Below are 16,220 nucleotides of genomic sequence, written 5' to 3' on the forward strand. Positions count from 1 at the left end.
TTTTCATCCAGGGAAGATATAAGTACTTCAAGAATAATCTCTGAGGGCAGGGAATCTCAACCTGAGACCCACAGATGATCCCTAGGGCATCCAGGAATCTGCTAAAACTTAAATGTTCAGTTGTACCCAAGTGTATTTTTCTAGGGGATGTAAATGTAGTGTGTGAGTCTCTGAAGGGGGATAGAGGTGCAAGTTTGTTCAACAAGAAGCTGATAGTTAAGAAAGTGAAGCATATGGCCCTTAACTCCTGACAGGAAGCGTGTTTGGGTCACAGATGGTAGGAGAGCAAATGGCAACAGCTTTGTGGAAGCCACTATCTCTCACCTTTTGAGTTTGCTCCAGAATTGCTAATGAGTCCCAGTTACTTTGGTCTAATTGGGTGCCACCAAAAGAGGAGATGTCACTAGATGAGAGCCTGCTAGAAATAACTGCTCTCCTCTCTGCACCCCAAGCAACAGGGTATGACTTTGTTGCTTGGGATACAGAGTGGAAAGCACCTTGGTGAAAGTCCTGATATTTGACCAAGAACTTAAAGCAGGGGAGAGGAAGAAAAAATAAATCCCCAGAAGGACTCCAGTCTCAGATCCTTCCTGGCAAGTACTTGCAGCACTGTTTATTCAAATGTATGATAACAGGCACCAGAAAACAACATGCAACGTTCTCCCCCCACCCCTGATCTGCAATCCCAGAAGTAGGAGACTGATGGCCGTGGGAGTGAAGGAAACTCATGTCCAGGAAAGGTCCTAGGTGGGCACCCTGGCGCTGGGTTAGAATCTAGTGGGACAAAGGGCAAGTGCCCTGCCCATTAGCCTCCTACAGCAGCTGGAGAAACCAGACATCTTCTTCTACCTCAGGCCCCACTTTGCAAAGCGGCGATGCCAGTCCTGGTTGGAGAGAACATGAGTCCGATGAGGCACTTGGCCCCGCCCAGCCCTCCGGAGGTAATGAGGTGAAGTAGCCTTTCCTCTTAGGGTGGCCATGGAGAGTGAGGCCATAGCCTAAATCAAGGCTCTCCTGCCGGAGAACAAGAGAGCCCCCTGAGAAGAAAGAGAACGAGCCTTCCTTGCTCTAAAGAGAGTTCTGGGCTGGGAGTCCTTGGCAAGAGTGAATATAATCTCCCCCCACCCCCCGCCCGCAACTGCTTTCCCTAGCTGAAGGCCCAGTTGCTAACTTCAGCCCCCAAATGAGAACACTACCCAGCACATTTCAAATAAATTATAAATACAGACACAGAATCCAAACAAAGATCCAGTAGAAGCTGCTCACAGACCCCCACAGAGGCCAGCTTGAAGAAAAATGAAGGTCGCCCCTTTGTTCTCGGTGTCTCTGGAGCCGTAGGCAAAACTGTCCCCCCTTATCCTTGAGTAACCTGGGGACAGCTCATGACAGAGAGGTTTCAGACTTAGAAACCCTCTCACTCCATCTCCTTTCTTTCCTCCTCAGATCTCTTCCCCAAAATCTTAAACAAACAAACAAAAACTAATTCTTTCACTGAGGGACTCGAGCCTTTGGGGATGTAAATCTTACCTTTTCCCCATCAGGAGAAAATGACTGGCCTGAAGTCAAAAGTCCTGACTCCTAGGTACCCCAGTAATGCACATGTTACTATGGATGGTGTTTAGAGAGGTGAGGAGGTTGAAGGGAGTTGACTCAGTCCTGAGGAGAGATTGGCACAGGGCACATTCACCTTTGGGATGCTTGGTGGGCCAATTGGCACTGGACTGGAAAGTGGTTGGGTTCTTCCCTCTTCTTCCTTCCCTGGGAAGCCCTATGGCCAGGGCAGATTGAGCTGGGTAGAAAGCAAATGATCCTTACCCAGTTAGCACTGATTCTCAGCCTTGGGGCCCAGAGAGGGACTGAAGGAGGTATCAGGAAGAGGATATACACTAAAGACAAATATGGAACTGGGTCCCAAAGTGAAGAAGCACCAATAGCATCGGCCTGCCCTGGACTTGGGAGGGGATAGAGACGGAGAAATAAGGACACAGGGGAGAAATGGGAGGGCAAGGGGAGTGGGAACATCCTGTTTTCAAGATGAGAAGGAAAAATATGAAAGAAGGACTAGAGAAGGAGCAGGGGGAAAACTGAGCAGGGAATAAGGAAAAAATGGGCCCATCCATCCTGGGGCTCTGGTGCAACTTAGCCTCATGATGGTCCTTTGGCCCTTCCTAAGCCCTTATCTGGCCCCACAGGAATAAAAGGAAGGGCTGGACAGACTTCAGGAAGGATCTCAAATGCCTCAGATGCACAAGGCTGGGGAAGGGAGATGGACAGAGAAGTAAGGGGATTAGGGGGCAGGTCCTAGACTCCACATTTTTGAGTCCCAAATGTGAGACCAAGAAGGTGGACAGGGAGGAAGACAGGGCATTTCTAAAGCTGAGTTTAGAGTGTTGGGTGGAAAGTGCCCCAGCCTGGTGGGTGGGAGGATTGAGGGGATAGAAGAAGTTGATTCTGCCAGCAAGTTTACTGGCTTTACTTTCTTGAATCTGCAACTCAGTTGAAATTTATCCTGCTCCCAGCTGAGTCCAGACCTCATTAGGACCCTCTGAAGGGCTGTTTTCTAGGCTGGTGGACCTCTCTGGTTCACACATGGTGGACTCTGTGGGCAGGCAGAGGCCAGAGAAGACAGTGGAAGGCACACTGAGTCGTGGACTGACTGATCAGACACAGGGACTAGATGGCAGCCACTGAGGAGGGGTCATCAAACCACTGTTGGGGCTTCCACACAAGGGACCAGAAGGGAAGGCTACTAGCTGATTTCCCTTCCCCCTAATATTGTTGAAGCTGGACAGGTTGACAGAAAGGTGGCTGCTAGGAACCAGTCTCAGGGCACTGGTTTCCTGCCCCCAACTCTCACCTGCAGCAGAAGCTGGTTCTCAGAGACTGTAAGGGTACAAGTAACACCCAAAGTAAGATGCCTGGGTCCAGGCACTGGACAAGAAGCACTGAGGTCCTGCCATTCATGGCTCCAGCAAGGAGGAGGATAGGAAGCCACTGGGAGGGCTGCCCAGGTTTCCAACAGCTGATGCCTGCCCATCGTCTCAAAGCTCAAAGACCAGAATGATGGGGGAGGGGAATTGGAGGAGGAGGAAGAGAAAGGTCCTGGAAGCCGGAGGTGGTTGAAGAGGTGCTGTCCAGTTCGGGAGTAGCCGGGTCGGTGGCTGCTTACTGTTTCTCCACTGCTCCCTGCTCAGCTGCGCTCTCCTGGCTGGGACCCTGGCCCTGGTCCTGGTCCTGGCCCTGGCCCTGGCCCTGTCCATGCCACGGGGTCTCCTTGAACACAAACCAACAGTTCCCGGCCCACAGGAAGAAGTTGATAAAGCCGAAGAGCTGCAAAGACATCAAGGGAATTTGTGAGAATAGTCAGGGGGTCATTGTGGGAACAGGGAGGGGGAGTTCCTATTGCAGTGGGGGTGGGGGGTTGTGCAGGGAAGAAGCACAGAGGGCCAAAAAGACTAAATTAAAACAGAGAGCTTGGTATAGAGGCAGGGCTCAGGCCCATCACCTGTTTAGGGAATCCCAGGTGAAAGTGTCTAATTCTGTCCACAGCATGCACCCAAGATGTAGCTCGGTCACTAGCAGAATCTGGCCCTTTAGAGAAGCATTGTGCAAAGTGTAGCAAGGAGCCAAGAGTCAGCCCTGTGGTGCCTCCCGCAGCACACATGAGGCCCTGTTTGGAGCACCTTCTGCCAGGTAGGTGTGGCAGGAGCTGTCCAAGGTGCTCCTTCCCTATGATCAGGCACCCAGCCAGGTTATATTCAAATAGTTATTCAAAATATTTTTAAAACCTCACAGCAGGAAGCACTTAGAGGGAAGTGTACTGATGTCTCAAATCTTTGAAATGCACTAGAAACAAGATGGACTGATGGATGAAGAGGTGAATAAATATGTGACAAAGCAAGTCTAGTAAAAAGTTAATGGCACAGTCTAGGTGGTGAGTGTGTGGGTGTTCACTGTAAAATTTTTTCAACTTTGTTGTATCTGTGAACATTTTTACAACAAAATTTGGGTGGGGGGAACCTTCAGCAGGGTTCCAGCAAGTTCCAGAAGTGTGTTCCTGGTGTGCCAGCCATTAAACATTTCAGCTGTGGGAACAAGTCATTTTCAGAGCAAGGCTGAGGTGGCTGGGATGACGGGCAGCATTTGAGAAGCTCAAGACCTCAGCTCTTTACCAATGGATATGGACATATTTCAACATTCTAACAACTGGGATGGCCAAATCTATATGCATCCAGCTGATCCACCACTGCTCCAAAGCCCCTTTCCAGGCTGAGAGCTGAGTGACAGTAAGCCCCTTCCCACTCATGCTGGGTCTGCTCCCAGCTTCAAGCTCAGCCACAGCCCCAGGCTCCTCTTTATGTGCTCACACACATTGTGTAGAACAGGCAGGAGGCGGGGAGACATCACAGAGAGTATGCCTAGAGGTGGGGATACGAGAAGGGAATTGGATGGAGGCAGAGTGCGGAAGGAGGAAAGAACAGAAGGCTAAGTGGCTCTCAGGTTCCCCTCATCCCAAAATGTCCTCTCAGGGTCAGCCAGGAGCCAGCAGCCAGCATGAAGCGCAGTGAGGGCACCAGCTCCAGAGACAGGGGACACCAGCTCTTGGACACCCTCTCTTTCCTTTCAGGACCTGCTAGCTGGGACAGGTCTGGGCAGCAGGGCTGGTGCTGCTTCCCGCAGTGGCCACAGGTCTCACCACGGAGATGTTGGCCAGGCCCATGGAGGGCGTGGCCCCGGCACTGCACACTGCTTCCTCTCCATGGCACACGGACATGGCTGCTGTCAGGCTGGATGGTCGTGTGGCCCCCTTGACATCAGTCAGGCCCTTGCCCCAGGCAGCTGCAGCTACCAGCCAGAAGAAGGTGAAGGAGACAGTCACACAGAAGTCCTGGGAGGAGCAGAGGGATAGGAAATACACTCAGAAAGTCCCCATTATTCCCTTGCTTCTTTTCCTCTTGCCATGATGCTGGCAATCCCAGGGTACCAGGATAGCTGCCTCTTCCCATCCTACCCAACACCTAGAACCCAGGTGGTCCTGAGGTATCTGTTCACTGCCCCTAAAGGAATCCTGCCACTCAGGCTGCCCCTGCTAATGCCCTCACATCTAAGATCTGGCTACAATGTACCAAGGCATTTGTTGGTCAGCCTCACCTCAAAACCCACTCATCCCAAGTGGAGCCTAAACTCCCCACTCTTCCCTCCCAGCTTTTCCTTTGATCACCATTGCTCAGCTACAAGTGGTAGACTGCAGGAGGCAAATGGGGTCCCTTAAGGCACCCCTTCCACCTTGCATGCCCTGGGATAGGAAGAGAGTAAAGAGGAATAATATTAATAATCACTAATGCTTATTGAGACTAACTATGTACTAAATATATGCATTCTCATTTTTTCACATACACACACACAAAACTATGAGGCAGTTATTATTTTATCCCCATTTTATAGTTAAGGAAACTGCAATTTAGAGAGGTTATTTAACTTGTCCAAGATCACACAGCAAGTAAGGGACCATGCTGGGATCTGAACCCAGGCAGTCTTAACTCCAGAGTCTGCTTGTGTATGGTGCTGTTGTGCCTCCTGTGAACAGGAGCAAGCAACGGGAGGTTGATGGAGGCAGAGGTTCCACCATGGGGGTGGAAGCCGCTATGTTTGTCCTCTGCTCCAGTTCTGACCTCAGCCCCCTCACAAACATCTCAGTTTCTCCACCCCATTCCTTCTGGCCTGTGCTGACTCACCACCAGCGGGAAGCGTTTGTTCTCTGTGTAGAGGTTGTGGAAGCGCAGGTAGATAACTAGGGCAGCCATAGTATAGAAGAAGGAAAAGATGCCAAGGGTCACGAAGAACTCGGCAGGTGCAGAGAAGTCCCCCATGAGGTGCATGGTCTTGGAGCTGGACTCTTCATCGCAGAGGGGCATCTCATATTGGATCCGGTGCAACCTACAGGTGGCAGGGGAGGCCATCCTGAGCTCAAGCAGTCCTCTCTCTCCCTGGCCCAGAAGTAGTCCTGTGCTAGTTCTCAGCAGGGAACTCTTACAGAGCCAACAAAGGGGTCATGTAGGAAGGAAAGTTTCTGGAAGGAACCTTGCAGTCAAAACGATAACTTCCCCAAAATTTCCAGTAAAACTCTACCTTCCTCTCAGCTGCCCCCCATCCCACTCATCTACCCTGCCCAGACATGGTGACCATGTATTCCCAAGTGTCTCCAGGGCCCTTTAGGTCACAACTGCAATATATGTAGTTCTTCTATTTCTGGTAGCCAAACCACTAGGCAGATCAGCTTCATTCTGCCTCTGGAAAGTGCAGGCCCAGAGTGGCCAAGATAAGGTTGGAATCACCCATTCTCAGGCTTTATTGGGCTTTCCAATGAGGCAGTGGACAAATTAAAGAGAAAAACACAGCCAATTATATATGAGACAGTTAATATAACTTGGGTGCTGATTAGAAATTTCTGAAAAGGTGAGCCCCATCCCCATTCTCCTATGAACATTTGAGCTCCCCCTACTTCCTAAGCTCCCAAATACCCAGAGAAGAGTTCACTTCTACCTCCCTGTCAAGGTGTGCCCACTTGTATCCTGGTGGTACTGGCTGAGGATCCCACATCAACTCTTTAGGATGTAAGTACCAATAAGCTTCTCTACCTTCAAGGCAGAGAGGAGGCTGCTGAGGGTCAGAGAGACCTTGACAAGGTTCCTGTAAGCCTCCATCCCAAACTGCATTGGCTCTTTCTGTATGAGCTGGTGTGACCTGCCATGGGTTGTCCATGGACTGGAACATTATTATAACAGTGATCAATCTGTGTTTCCCTTACGTTTTGCTCTGGTCAGTGTGTCTGAAATTGCTAAAGAGCAGAAAGGATCTAAGTCTTATCATTCTATTTGAATCTGGAGTGGCACACAACAAATGGTTTTTAGGTTTCTGGAGGAGGAAAAGACCAAGCAGTTCCTGCCAATCAAGTGAGAGACAATGTGCTGGGTTGGAACCAATTCTTGCTCACCTGAAGGGATAGCCGAATGCAACGATGATGGAGCTCACGTCCTTGGCTTCGTTGTTGCAGCGAACCATTGCTCCTGTCTCCCCACTGTAGGAGCCACAGGACCCGAAGGCAAAAATAGCAAAGAGCTGAGAGAGAGAGTGAAGCCTCTTTGAGAGTCAGAAGGCCTCAACTGGCCAAAGTCAAGAATTAACTGCGACTCCCCACAGATGCAGACATTAAGTGCGGGAGTGGGGGACAGTGAGGATACCCTTTAATCAAGTACTTCCTAGGCAGAAACCCATGGCTTCCATTTGTCTTCCAGCCTCAGGCTGCTGGACCAAATAGCTAAATGAATAATGTTGACTGAATAGTGTCTGCGAGGGAGATGAAGAGGCAGGAAATGGACAGTTGCCAGATCTCTCCATTGGGCATGACGAGGGGACCATAGGTAGCCTCCTTAAGATGACTAACACAAAAACCTCTGAAATTCAGGCTTTAGGAAACTTCTAGCTTACAGATAGACTTGAATTTCCTTCCTAAGGGAGAGACACACTCAGAAAGACTCCCCTGCATCAACCTAGATCAGACATGCCTAGAATGCGTTTCATTTCTCCTTTGAACTAGTCATCTAATCTTGTTTCCTAGTTGCTAGCTTCCAGTGGCTTCCTGCCTTGGTGGAGGTATGGCTGGAGGGGCCGGCTTCTACCAAGCCACCCCAGATGGGCCATACTGCTGTCCTATAGTACTGACAGCCTAATTCCTCTTCCCCAAAAGGCACATGGCCTTCTAGCAATAGCACTGGCTGGGCCAATGTGACAATCTTGGCTCAAACCCAGAGAAAAGTACCCTCCACTTGCCTTATCAGTCTCCACCGTTTCCCCACTGGTGTTTCCCTTTGTTATCTGTTGATGCTGCTGTTTCTCAGTGTTAAGATCCAGAAGTGTCTCAGGTCACTCGAATTGTTTTCTTCTCTACCTTTCCTCACATTTTACTACACCTTCTCTCTCGAGGGAAATAAAATTTCCTCGTCCTATGATTTTCCAATTTCTTTCTGGGAAACACACTTTGGTTAGAAAAGGAGGTGAGAAGCCAGGTGCGGTGGCTTACACCTGTAATCCCAGCACTTTGGGAGGTTGAGGCGGGTGAATCATTTGAGGTCAGGAGTTTGAGACCAGCCTGGCCAACATGGTGAAACCCCATATCTACCTTAAATACAAAAATCAGCCTGGCAGTAGAGTGTCGCATGCCTGTAATCCCAGCTACTTGGGCGGCTGAGGCAGGAGAATCACTTGAACCCGGGAGGTAGAGATTGGGGCGAGCCGAGATCGTGCCACTGCACTCCAGCCTGGGCGACTGAGTGAGACCTTGTCCCCCCTGCCCCCTATTCCAGAAAAAAAGAAAAGGAGGCGAGAAATTGAAATGTCTTGTCCTCCACGTCATCTGCTCAGACTAGGTTTCCTGTGCACTTACCTTTGACTTGTACCCAATGTCACGTTCTTATTAAGCAATGAGCTTATTCTCTTAATTGTTCACTTTCTGCATGTTTCTTTGAGACTCAGTGTGTTGGACATTAAACACTTGGAAGACAGCTGATCGATATGTCAGCCCAGCATCCAGAGTCTAGAATAGAAGCTATATACATTTTATTTTGCTAATGCTTGTTAGCATTATGGAGGGAAAGAGGAACTGAACTAGGAGTATGGAAACCTAGGTTCCAGACCTGGTCCTGTCACTAATTAGCCAGGTGAGCTCTGATAAGTCACTCTGCTCTCTGAGTCTGTTTCCTCATCTTTTTTTTTTTTTTTTTTTTTAGACAGTCTTGCTCTGTTGCCCAGGCTGGAGTGCAATGGCACGATCTCGGCTCACTGCAAGCTCTACCTCCCGGGTTCACACCATTCTCCTGCCTCAGCCTCCCAAGTAGCTGGGACTACAGGTGCCTGCCACCACGCCCAGCTAATTTTTTTGTATTTTTTTTTAGTAGAGATGGAGTTTCACTATGTTAGCCAGGATGGTCTCGATCTCCTGACCTCATCATGATCCACCTGCCTCGGCTTCCCAAAGTGCCGTGATTACAGGCGTGAGTCATCGTGCCCAACCTGTTTCCTCATCTTAAATGGAGGGGTTTGGAGTAGATAATCTAGAGGCCCTTTCCAGTCCCAGAACTCTCTCTCTCTGAGAGTAACGTTGTCAGTGTACTCTTGGCTGGGCTTGCCAACAGCTGTGCTCTGCCCCTGGGAGGTGTCCAGTACCACTGCCCCCGGCTTGCAGCGCCTGGCCTTGCAGATCTCCATGCTGGAGCCACTGACCTCTCTCCAAAGGTCATAATGGGCACCTCTCTGTTTCCAGGAGGTTTATTCCAGACAAATGAGAATTGTCTCCATGTTAAAGATATCTGGGAAAGAAGACAGTAAAACCACCCTCCAATGCCTAAATAACCTCCTCTCCTGAATTAAATGATGGAGACTGCAGTAGGGCCCTGTCTGCCCACCTTCTTCACAGAGGTAGAGAAGAGTCGCTCAAAGCCTCTGCATCGTTACCCTTTACTTACTCAAAGTGGCCTCACCATTGTAATCATGGAACTTCTCTAGCTCTTCCTTGTAGGAATTATCTAACCTTTTGTCAGTTCTGTGCGCATCTGATTCCTCTTAGAAGTTTCTTTATTCCTCTTAGCTTCTGGTGCCCAGCACTGGACATGATTAGGGTGTCACATTCCAGGAAGGGCAGCACAGTTGGAAATATTTTTGCCTATTGGCAGTTAGTCAGTGAATGGCTTCTTATAAGTTCCTTAAGAAAGCAGGGGCCGGGCATGGTGGCTCACAGCTGTAGTCCCAGCAGTTTGGGAGGCCAAGCAGGAGAATGGCTTGAGCCCAGCAATTTGAGACCAGCAACATATAGGCAACATAGCAAGACCCTGGCCTACAGAAACTACAAACAAAAAATTAGCCAGGCATGGTGGTGCCTGCTAATAGTCCCAGCTACTCAGGAGACTGATGTGGAGGAATCACTTGAGCCCAAGAGTTCAAGGCTGCAGTGAGCTATGAGCATGCCACTGCACTCCAGGCTGGGCAACAGAACAAGACCCCATTTAAAAAAAAAAAATCGTAAAGAGAAAGTAGGTACTCAAAACTTGGGGGCAGTGAATGGTCAGTTATGGAGACTTCTCTTCACCAGCACTCTCCTGAAAGGCACTCCTGAGCATCTACAGAAAGATAAAATTTAAGAGCATGTACTATGCCTAGCATGTACAGTGTCTACTATGCACGGTTCTAGGCACTATTATCTAGTAGTGAACAAAAAAGAAAAAAGGCCAAGCATGATGGTTCATGCCTGTAATCCCAGCACTCTGGGAGGCTGAGGTGGGAGGATCACTTGAGCCCAGGAGTTTGAGATTAGCCAACTTTTTATTTCGCCAAGAAAAATTAGCCAGGTGTGGTGGTGCACATCTGTGGTTCCAGCTACTCTGGAGGCTGATGTGGGAAGATCTCTTGAGCCCAGGAGGTCAAAGCTACATGATCGCACCACTGGACACCAGACTGTGTGACAGAGTGAGACCCTATCTCAAAAAAAGAAAAAGAAAATCAAAATATCTGCCCTCATGGGGCTCACACTCTGGAGCTGCACTATCCAGAACAGTAGCCACTAGCCAAGCTTGATTATTTAAGTTAATCAAAATTAAATTAAATAAAAAATTCCAGCCAGGTGCAGTGTCTCAGACCTGTAATCCCAACACTTTGGGAAGCAAGGTGAGAGGATCACTTGAGGCCACGAGTTCAAGACCAGCCTGGGTATCATAGCAAGACCCTATCTCTACCAAAAAAAAAAAGTTGGGCATGGTGGTACATGCCTGTGGTTCCGGCTGCTGAAGTGTGTGGATCATTTGAGCCCAGGGGTTCAAGGCTGCAATGAGCTATGATCATGCCACTGCACTCCAGCCTGGGTGACAGAGTGAGACTGGATCCAACAACAACAAAAAAATTCAGGCCAGGTGCGGTGGCTCATGACTGTAATCTCAGCACTTTAGGAGGCCAAGGTGGGCGAATCACTTGAGGTCAGGAGTTCGAGACCAGCCTGGCCAACATGGCAAAATGCCGTCTCTACTAAAACACACACACACACACACACAAATATTCAGTTCAGTCACACTAGGCACATTTCAAGTGCTCAATAGCCTCATATGGCTAGCAGGTACTGTCTCAGAGAGCACAGATTCTAAAATTTTCCCATTATTACCAAAAGTTCTGCTGTGTCTAAATGACAGTCCCGAGGTTCTGACAATCCTGAATCCTGCTTTGAGATTCTTCAGAGGGCAAAATACACCCACAATAACTTCAGTATTTATTGTATTCTGATTCTTTTCAAGTCAGGGATTTTACATGATAATTTTTTATTTACCAAAATATATGTTTAAATCTGAACACTATACAGTAGGATGGTACCAGAGCAAAATGAGAACATCTGAGGGGAATCACAGGTTCACAGAGCAGCAGAACAAAAGGGACCTCAAAGATGCTCATGCCCAATCATCTTATTTCACAGAGGTGGAATCTGAAGCCCCAAAAGATTAAGTCACTTTCCCAAAGTCACATTTAGTTGATGTGAAAGCCAGGCTTAGAATTCACATCTCCTGATTTCCTGCCCAGTGCTCTTTCCATTTCATTTGCTCATTAACTCAACACTGATTGAGCATCTACCTTGTGCCAGGTGCTGGAGATGCGAAGACGAATAAGACCTAGATCCTGCTCTTGAGCATTCACATCAAGAAAGGAGTGTCATATTAAAACAAACAAACAAAAATAATAAAAACAAACACTGCATCCCAGAGTTGTTCAGGCTAAAGAAGAGATCTCTACCATGTGTGTTGAGGATTACAAGGAGGGAAGGAGTAGCTCTGTGCCTTGGGGTGCAGAAGCTGAGAAAGACACCTTCTCCCAACCCCCTCCATGTCTCCTAATCCTCCATCTTTCCACTCCAGGTTTGCTTTCTTCCTTAACTGTGCCAAGTGACTGAGACACAGAGAAGAGAGGGAAAAAAACTGAAACCACCCCTGTCACCAAGCACAAGGCCCTGAGATGAGCAAACTGATTATAAAGAGCAGTCAAGGAGAAGTAGAGGCCCTGACATGAGGGGGAGTTCTAGCATTCTGGTGCCAACCAGCCTTTCTCCTTTTGTACCTCCATTGCTGGGACAGCGCTGGTCATTTTCTGCCCTCCTCCTCCTCCTCCTGCATCTCTTTTGCAATGATGTCAGAATAACCTTTCTAGTTTAAGGATGAGGCTCCCCTTTGGTACTGACATGCTCGCTGGTGATAATCCTGTGACAGTCCTGAGGACACTAACATCACCAGTTAGCTCACAGCACAAGGAAGACAAATTCTCTCCTCAGGTCCTACTCCCACACTTATCTCATTGTTTTTTGTTTTGTTTTGTTTAGGTGAGGTGGCTCATGTCTGTAATCTCAGCACTTTTGGAGGCCGAGGCGGGAATATCGCCTGAGCCCAGGAACTCAAAGACAGGTGGGGCAGCATAGTGAGACCCGATTTTTACAAAAATGTTTTACAACTTAGCTGGGCATGGTGGCATGTGCCTTTGGTCCCAGATACTTGAGAGGCTGAGGTGAGAGGATTGCCTGAGCTTAGAAAGTTGAGGCTGCAGTGAGATGTGTTCGTACCACTGCACTCCAGGCTCGGTGACAGAGCCAGTCTCTATCTTAGTCTCTATCTTAGAGCCTGTCTAAAAAAAAAAAAAAAAAGATTTGGTATTTACTTACTCCAGGTTCCAGAGCTAGAAAGCAAGAAAGCAGAGGAGACTCAATTTAAACCAAAGCCTATCTGACCTCAAAAATCTGTCTTGTTCTCTTTCTTTTCTTTTCTTTTTCTTTCTTTTCTTTCTTTCTTTTTCTTTCTTTTCTTTCTTTCTTTCTCTCTTTCTTTCTTTCCTTTTTTTTTTTGAGACAAGGTCTAGTTCTGTCACCCAGGCTGGAGTGCACAGCTCACTGCAGCCTCTACCTCCTGGGCTCAATGATCCTCCAGCCTCAGCCTCCCAAGGAGCTGGGACCACAAGCATCTGTCATCACACCCAGCTGATTTTATTTTATTTTATTTTATTATTTTTTTTCTTTTTTTTTAAGATGGAGTCTAGCTCTGTCGCCCGGGCTAGAGTGCAGTGGCCAGATCTCAGCTCACTGCAAGCTCCGCCCCCTGGGTTTACGCCATTCTCTGGCCTCAGCCTCCCGAGTAGCTGGGAGTACAAGCGCCCGCCACCTTGCCCGGCTCGTTTTTTGTATTTTTTAGTAGAGACGGGGTTTCACCGTGTTAGCCAGGATGGTCTCGATCTCCTGACCTCGTGATCCGCCCGCCTCGGCCTCCCAAAGTGCTGGAATTACAGGCCTGAGCCACCGCGCCCGGCCTTTATTTTTTTTATAGAGACGAGATCTCCCCTTATTGCCCAGGTTTGTGTCAGACTCCTGGGCTCAAGCAATCCTCCCACCTCAACCTCCCTAAGTATGTCTTTTTCTTTAAAAGAAAAAAAAATTTAAGATACTTCTTTTCTTTTCTTTTTTACCTTGAACTCCCATGATTTGACGTCCTTTCCTTTTTTAAAAAAAACGAGTTCTCCAATAATTGGTCTATGTCCAGGTTATTTTTGCTAGCTTAGTATAGACTTAGTGAGACTCTAGAATTGGAATTGAAGTGAGATTAATCGATTTCTCAATTTTAAAAAAACACTCTAAGATAAGCTCCTGAAAAATAAAAGAATAACATTACTTTCTTTTCACAAAGATTCCAGTAAAATCTCTGTTTTTTGGTAATAATGACACCAAAATTCTCAATTACCATTACGATAACTGCAAGCTTTGTGTTTTCTTTTTTCTTTCTCCACTCAGGAGCATTTGATCCCTCCAAACAGGAAATAAGTGAAAGACTCAAATGACATTTCCACTGTCATTTCTGGTGCCGGTGCCTGTGTACTTTTTATGTTACCTCATCTGCAGAGCTTCAAAGCAAGTGAAACTGGCACCCTGAATTCAGGCTACCTGGGATGGCAATAAAAGCAAAGCACGTTTCTTTGTGATGCTACCCTGTGAATGAAGTCGGAATTCAGAGTCTAGCTCAAGGCCCAGGCTTTAGCATTCTGAGAGAAAAGGGACTCTGTTTTGCACAACCCCCTTTCTAAGTACTTGAAGATCATAAAAGTCTATCAGATCTTAATTCCTAGGGCATTAATGCTGACCTCGAGACTGGATCGTTTCCCTAGGCTTTGCTTTGTACAGCCTTTACAGAAATGTTGTGGGTATTTGGGGTGCTGGGTGGAGGGAAGGATGGCAGGATTGAAGAAAGAAACTTTTCAGAATCCCTCCAAGGGAAAGAAGTCCATGGTCTCCCTCATTGTCTCCCTTATCCTTTGACAGTCTGTCTCAAATTCTGTTGGATCCATTTGCCTAACTGAATGGTAAAATTGTTCTCTTACATTTCAGGTTCCACCCCTCTGGATTGCTTATAATGGTTCTTCCAATTCTGGATGCCAATCTCTCAGAGCCTTAATACCATTCTTAAATGGCTCCATCTGGCACTTGAGTGGTGGATCAGAACAGGGAAGGGGCCAAAGGCAAAAGAGCTCAATCAGCAATTGGTCCAACCACTCTTGCAGCAGTAAGAAAGGTGGAAAGTCCCCACCAGGTCCCAGAGTTTGCACTTGGGAGCTCCCAGGCTGGCCCGATAATCCCAAATGCACTCTTGCCCCTGGGTTCCAGATTTGATTATTCTCATGCAAACCATGATTTAAGAATTGGTGTCACAGTGCTAATTCTTGTCTCCAAAGCCCTGTAGAACTCAATCCTCCTCAGTATTAACGGTAACTTATTCCCTAGCTGAATTCTGTACTGAGAGCACATTAAATAAGTTATTCACACACCATTTGGTATGTGGATTGTCTAACTTAAAAATCTCTTCTGCAATAGTGCACTAAATGCCCCCTACAAGTCTTTATGATTTGAGAAAGTGACTGCACCTGTCCATATTCCTAGTTTATATCCAGGAGGCCTTGGGCACTGGCCTAGTGAAGCAAGATAATATTTCCACTAGACTATAACAGGGGAAACTGAGGACCTGAGCAAGTGACTTTTTCAAGGTCACAAAGTAAGTCTAACATAGGGCCATATTCTAGCACACCAACCTATTTAGAGCCTAAGGAGACCCTAGGAAGGTTCTGATCAACATCTGACTAGTGTTGGAAATTGAAGTCCAGAGAAATGAATTGCCCAAGGTGACATAGCTGGAAAAGGCCAGCGGTCTAGGTCTGCATCTCAGGGCCCCAGCTTCTCAGATCAGTGTTCCATCTTATTCTACATGCCACATTTTAGCCATGCTGTGATTTTTAATTCTGTCTTATTTTTTTCTTTTGTTTAATCATAGAGCCATAAGCTGCGTTCATTCATTCATCCACTCCCTCACTCATTTACAGGAACTCAGATTACTCCAACGACTTCAACAGGGAAGGGCGAGCCGAGAGCCTGTCCCTTGAGCCCAGTACCTGCAGGATCACCCAGTCCCTGGTGGTTTTGGGGGCAGGATGGTTTCCATCGCCTGCTTCCTTCCCTCCTTTGCCCTCCAAGGCTTCCCTCTTGGTGAAGAGCGGACCTCGTCCCCCTCGTCCTTCTCCCTCCTCCCGTCACCAAGGAGTGGTATGTGCAGGATCAGAGTTCTGGAAAGGTTACACCCGGGTCCTCTCGCCCGAGTGAAATGTGAGCGCCCTGGGCAAAGGCTCCTTGCACATAGAAGGACCGAATCCGGGACTCCGCATGCCTCGCTCTTCACCCTCCTGCCACCAAGTCCGGAGAAGCAGCCCCAGCCCGCCCCTCCCCCGTCCACCTGTCACCGCCCCCCACCCTTCCGCCGTGGCCGGGCCGCAGCACCTCCCCAGCCCCCACCCTGGCTCCATTGCTTCGGGTCAGCGTCACAGCCCAGGCTCCCGAAATAGCCCGGGGCCAGGGCAGCGACTCACCCACTGGAGAACTTTGATGAAACCCAGCGGCTCCTCCAGCCGCCGCCAGCGCAGCCCCACGAGCAGGCGGTCCACCTGCGGAGACACAGCCGGCAGGGGAATCAGGGCGGTGGGGAGCCCTGGGAAGGCGCTGGTCCCCTTGCCCCACTCACACGCGGTCCAGGGGTGGGATAAGGGTCCAGCCAGACATCTAGGTGGAGAGGGGCGGGTGAGAGAGTCCGAGGCGCGCAGGGACTACCTGCTGGCGC

At 48.5% G+C, this 16,220-nt stretch overlaps 1 protein-coding gene across 1 annotated transcript; it reads right to left on the minus strand.

Moving 5' to 3' along the window:
* Window positions 1-579: 579 nt before the first annotated feature.
* SYPL2 (synaptophysin-like 2) lies at window positions 580-16,045 on the minus strand. The gene is made up of 5 exons (XM_011948124.1): window positions 15,973-16,045; window positions 6,995-7,119; window positions 5,736-5,937; window positions 4,697-4,888; window positions 580-3,330 (listed from the first exon to the last, which is right to left on the minus strand). The coding sequence occupies exons 2-5, from the start codon at window positions 7,060-7,062 to the stop codon at window positions 3,166-3,168; spliced, it is 627 nt and encodes a 208-aa protein (XP_011803514.1). The 5' UTR covers window positions 7,063-7,119; window positions 15,973-16,045; the 3' UTR covers window positions 580-3,165.
* Between the last annotated feature and the right edge of the window lie 175 nt (window positions 16,046-16,220).

This window comes from Colobus angolensis, unplaced genomic scaffold, assembly GCF_000951035.1.
Source record: "Colobus angolensis palliatus isolate OR3802 unplaced genomic scaffold, Cang.pa_1.0 Scaffold273, whole genome shotgun sequence".
Taxonomy (NCBI): domain Eukaryota; kingdom Metazoa; phylum Chordata; class Mammalia; order Primates; family Cercopithecidae; genus Colobus; species Colobus angolensis.